This window comes from Dermacentor andersoni, chromosome 3 (genome assembly GCF_023375885.2).
Source record: "Dermacentor andersoni chromosome 3, qqDerAnde1_hic_scaffold, whole genome shotgun sequence".
NCBI classification, from domain to species: Eukaryota; Metazoa; Arthropoda; class Arachnida; order Ixodida; family Ixodidae; genus Dermacentor; species Dermacentor andersoni.
This window is the reverse complement of record NC_092816.1, coordinates 167,613,837-167,619,167: the sequence shown is the minus strand read 5'-3', so window position 1 is coordinate 167,619,167 and position 5,331 is coordinate 167,613,837. Positions and strand designations below refer to the sequence as shown.

The window sequence follows — 5,331 nt, the reverse complement described above, 5'->3', positions numbered from 1 at the left end:
GAGGCCAAAGGGGTGTGTTGCCGCCGCCGAGGGGCCCTAAAGGTCCAAGCACCCAGCATCGGCTCAACCCCCAGGATCCCCTTTCCCCGGACACGGCTAAGCCGCGCACGGCTAGACGCGGGAGAGTCCAACCCTCGTGTGCTCGGGTATGTGGTGTCGCAACACACCAAACGCCTGCTGACGCAGACGCCCCTGCGGGGAAGACAAGCGCGAGAAAGGAGCGCGGCTACAGTACATGCAAGCCTCATACCTTAAGCATTTGGTGGTAGCAATACGGTTTGTCGCTACACTTCCTCTGTTCTAATCACAATAGCATTGACACCTAGCTCTTGCCCGTAATATATTGACCTTTACCTTTCCTCTCTGTTGTCTCTTGATTAGTCTCAAAGTCATTCTGTAAATATTTTTTTTTTAAATCTTTCCATCTCATTCCTTTTTGCCTCATTCTGTATCTTGTTTCAGTTAGTCTGACTGCTGAGTCACTCACTGCTCCTGTTTATTCGATCTTTATTAGTGTGTGTTTTTTTTTTTTGTTAGAATCCTTCTTATAGTTAGGATAAGCATTTCTTTTAAGCCGCCTCCTCCCGCCTGGTTGTTTGCCTATCCGCCTTAGTGGGGTATGCGCTAATAATAACAATCATCGTCGTCATCATCTTTAGTGCGTCGAGAACGAAGAATCTTGCGGCATGGAATCGAGCCTGTGGCGCCGGTATCTATTTGTGGACGTTGAGACGAGCGACTACTTTGACTGCGCCAATGTGATTGGTGACGGCTTCTTCCAGGGCAAGGCCATGCTTCTATGCGTGATCTCCCTCGCTATCCTGCACTCTCACACCCTGGCGTTCGCGCTCATCTCGTTTCCGGTCGACCACTGGTGCAGACCTCCCGCGTATCTCGAGAACCTCACTGAAGTGGCATGGAGGAACGTTGGCATACCGCAGAACGCCAACGGGCAGCCAAGTTCCTGCCGTATGTACGAAGCGTTGAACAGTACCGCAGACACGGTGGCCTGTGACTCGTGGGACTACAGCGCAGATCGTGCCGCCTCGACCATCGTGAGCCAATGGGATCTGGTATGCCACCGAACATGGTTGCTCCACGCTGCCAAGGCAGCGCACCTGTTCGGTGCCGCGCTTGCAACGACCGCCGCTGGCTACGTCGCGGACCACTTCGGCAGGAAGCCCGTTGTCAACGCCGCGACCACAATGCTCCTTCTCGCTGGGTGCGCACTGCAATTCGCTGATTCGTACGCGATTTACTTGGCCATGCGATTCGTACTGTATGGCGCCGCGAGCACCCTGTTTGTTGTCACAAACGTGATTTTTTTCGAGGTGAGCCCGCACAGCTGCAGAACCCGCCGTCTCAGTATGGCCGTATTGCTGGCGTTCGGGCCCTGCGTGCTTCTCTTCCTTCTGCTACGCGACACCCGGCTCAACTGGATGCAGCTTCAGATGGCTATGGGCTCGCCCACGGCACTTGCGCCGCTGTTCTTTCTGCTCGCGGTGGAAAGCCCCCGGTGGCTGGTAGCCACCAAGCAGTTCGACCGGGCCGAGGCGGTAGTCGCAGCAGCTATTAAAACCAACGGCTTCGGTAAGCCGGCCGACGCAGCTGCCGCACTTAAAAGGCTGAAGAGCATGGCAAGCTCCAAGGTGGGCTCTCTGAAAGTCACGGTATTGGCTGTGCTACGCATCGACCTCGTTCGGCGCCGTGCCACCACTGTCTTCGCGAGCTCGTTCGCGGCCACCTTCGCGTATTACGCGCTCACACCGACCACGGCTCTAACTCGGGCGTGGGGCGGCCCGGTGTCGCTAGTTGCAACGACGGCGGCATTCCTCCTCTGTTTGCTCGTCTTCAACCATGTCTCGAGGCTCCTCATGGTGAGCGTGAACCTTTCGGCGCTGGCGTGTTGTAGCTGCCTCGCTTCGCTGATGTTTCGGATTAAACAAGAGATGCTGGGCCGCGTCTTCCTGGTGTTCGCCCGGGCCTTCTCCGTGACCGGAATGATGGTGAACTACATCTACGTGCTGGAGCTTTTCCCCACGCCGATACGAGGCGTGTTTGTCTGCACGGCGTACGCGTGCGGCCGAATCGGAGCCGCAATCGCCGCCGTGCTGGAAAGCGTTAAGTAGCGTTTCTTTTTTCCTTTTCAGATTCCGGTGGGCGTGACACGAGAAAATGACCTTAGTTCTGATCACTTGTGCTAACTTCGCGCACAGCAAGCTGTCACGTCTATGAATACGCTCACTGTGCGCCTAGTACAGACGGGCAAGCTCCATATAGAGACACGACCAGTAGCTCCGTAAGGGGCATGAACCCATTCTGCTAGTAAATCGCAACTACGGTTGCTTCGAGTGAATAGGGAAAATAATGCGGTACCCGTGGCTTCCGCTTCAACGTCAGTTGTAGTGATGGCTACGCTGTCACTCTCGTTTACCACCAGTACCTACTGGAACTTCAACTGGAACGTTAGGTATGAGCGCATAGCGCGTCCAATTTATGAGATCGTTCCGCGATTCCGGCGCCCGAGGCCGAACGAGACGCGTCTGCATAGCAACAACGGGATGTTTGCTAATAATTGACTGTCTTGGCTTGGATACGTTTGGCATGAAACACCAAAGGGGGCGCTGTTCTTTAACGTCATTCTTACGTATGCGTTGGCGTATGAAAAACTAAAAGTGTAGAAGGTTCGCCACCGTAGCGTCCTGCAAAGGTTTACGTTTAACGTACGCAACCCGACAAACGCTACTCTAAAGCTGTCTATTAATGTCAAAGCATTAAATGACTCATGAGACGCAAAATTCGGCTTTGGCGGTGTGACCACACGATAGTACAGAAAAGTACCAAACCTCCACTTCCTCTGCTATTAATTAAGGCGAAGTTAATCGAGGCACAGTTAAGACAGTTCATTAGGGCACTCAAGCCCGCGACCTTTAGTGGTAGTCGAACCGACGGCATTGGCCGGAGTCGAGCCCACGATGTTTGGTGTTAAGGCAAGCTTAATTAGGGTACAGTTAATTAGGATGTAGTTAATTAAGGAACTCGAACTCACGATCTGTGGTGGGAGTCGAAACCACGTCATTTTTGTTAACTAAGGCACAGCGAATTAAGGTAGGGTTAATTAATGCACTCAAAACCTTTCTTGAGAGTCGCACACTCGGCCTTTGGGGGAGTCGAACCCACGGCCATGCTTTGTGGCATGTCTAATCATTGCGCGGTGGTCGTAATGCTTTCGCATTCTTTTACGTATGGATAACTAAGTGTCCCATGACTTCTTGCCTCTTAGTTTTAGAGGAAGTCTTAGCTCCGGGCCTCCTATTATGGGGAAAGAGAAACCGTTTTTCTCGGCAACCACTGCACTAGATTTGATCAGAGTTGTACTTAAAAGAAGTTAAAATATAGCGATTGTTGGTTGCAAATTTTTTTTATTTGGATCCTCAATTTTCTATTGAATATGGTCAAATATTGCCAATTTGTAGGGAACGAAACAATGAAGTTTACAAATCTCCAACTCAGCAATGAAACAGAATTGCACAATTCTGTAAATGTCACCTAATACTACATCTATAGCGAATAAAATTGACATATTATTCATGGCTCTAAAATAAACCACTACTATGTGAGCAGAACTTTTACCAAACCTTTGTAATCCATGTAACAAATTGACATAAGGCATAAGTTGACGGTTAAAATTTGTCCACTTTGGATGATCTAACGGATGTAGTTTACACAACTGAGTTTTCTATTTAGGTGTAAAACTATGGATCTGCAAACTTCTTGCTTCTATTATTTTGAAACCTACCAATTTTCGAAAATGACAATAAGAAACTGCAGACCCTAATCAAAATTTCACTAGAGTTTAACTAGAGTTTCACTAGAGTTTACAAAGTCACTAGAGTTTAACTTAGTAAATCAGATGCAACAAACTTCATTAAACTCGGTCTAGGGGTTATCAGAGAAAAGCGTTTCTGCGTTTTACATGAATTTTAATAGGCGGTATCGGAGTTCGGCCCGAGCTAAAGCCTCCTCTTGACGTAAACAGCATTCCTCGGCAAATGCGCGCGTCTTTCGTGCCTCACTGGCCATTTTGTCAGAGCCACTGCCGTGGTCACCCGCCATATGGACTTACAATCAAGTGCAAAAGCTTAGCTTCTGTGTACTATAAGGAACAAGATACTTGAATATCAGCAGAGCCGTATTTTGACAGTCGTATTCTCTACAATCGTTCACATCCATGTCATCAATCGGATGATCGATAAATCTGCAGAAAAGAATCAACCTCTTTATATGGCTTTCATAGATTATGAAAAGACATTTGATTCAATAGAGATACCAGCAGTCACAGAGGCATTATTGTAATCGAGGAGTACAGGAGGCCCAGGTGAATATCTTGGAAAATGTCTACAAAGGTCCCACAGCTGCCTTGATTCTCCACAAGTAGAAAGATACCTATAAAGAAAAGGGTCAGGCAAGGAGACATAAGCTGTCCAATGCTATTCACTGCATGCTTCAAAGAAGTATTCAAGTTATTAAACTGGGAAGGCCTAGGAGTGAGCATCAATGACGAATATGTAAGCGACCTTCGGTTTGCAGATGACATCGTCCTGCTCAGCAATACTGGGGACGAGTTACAACAAATGAGGGAAGACCTTAACAGAGAGAGTGTAAGAGTGGGGTCGACGATTAATGTGCAGATAACAAATATAATGATCAATAGCGTGGCAAGGGAACAAGAGTTCTGGATCGCCAGTAAACCTCTAGAGTGTGTGAAGGCGTACGTTCACCTAGGTCAGTTACACACAAGGGACCCTGATCATGAGAAGGAAATTTATAAAAGAATAAAAATAGGTTGGTGCGTATACGGCAGACATTGCCACATCCTGACTGGAAGCTTATACCGCTATCATTGAAAAGAAAGGTGTACAATCAGTGCATTCTACCGGTGCTAACATATGGGGCAGAAACCTGGAAGTTCACAAAGAAACTCGAGAACAAGTAAAGGACCGCGCAAACAGCCACGGAACGAGAAATGTTAGGCCTGACGTTAAGAGACAGGAAGAGAGCGGTTTGAATCAGAGAGCAAACGGCAATAGACGATATTCTAATAGTCATTAAGTGAACAAAAATGGCGCTGGGCAGGTCATGTAATTATGCGCAGGTTAGATAACCGGTGGACTTTAGAGCTACAGAATGGATGCCAAGAGAAATGAAGCGCAGTCGAAGGCTGCAGAAAACTACGTACGGTAATGAAATTAGGAAATTCGTTTCCGCAAGTCGGAGCCGGTTGGCACAGGACACGGGTAACTGAGAGATCCCTGGGAAAGGCCTTCGTCC

The 5,331-nt window shown here is 48.4% G+C and overlaps 1 protein-coding gene across 1 annotated transcript; it reads left to right on the top strand.

Moving 5' to 3' along the window:
- The first annotated feature begins 686 nt into the window (after positions 1-686).
- LOC129382867 (solute carrier family 22 member 11-like) lies at positions 687-2,129 on the top strand. The gene has a single exon (XM_055067093.2). It carries the CDS (start codon positions 687-689, stop codon positions 2,127-2,129), a length of 1,443 nt encoding a protein of 480 aa, XP_054923068.1.
- The last annotated feature ends 3,202 nt before the right edge of the window (positions 2,130-5,331 follow it).

What these genes read in the sequence shown, in the direction of transcription:
- LOC129382867 (XM_055067093.2), top strand. Translation starts at nt 687, where the DNA reads ATGGAATCGAGCCTGTGGCGCCGGTATCTATTTGTGGACGTTGAGACG.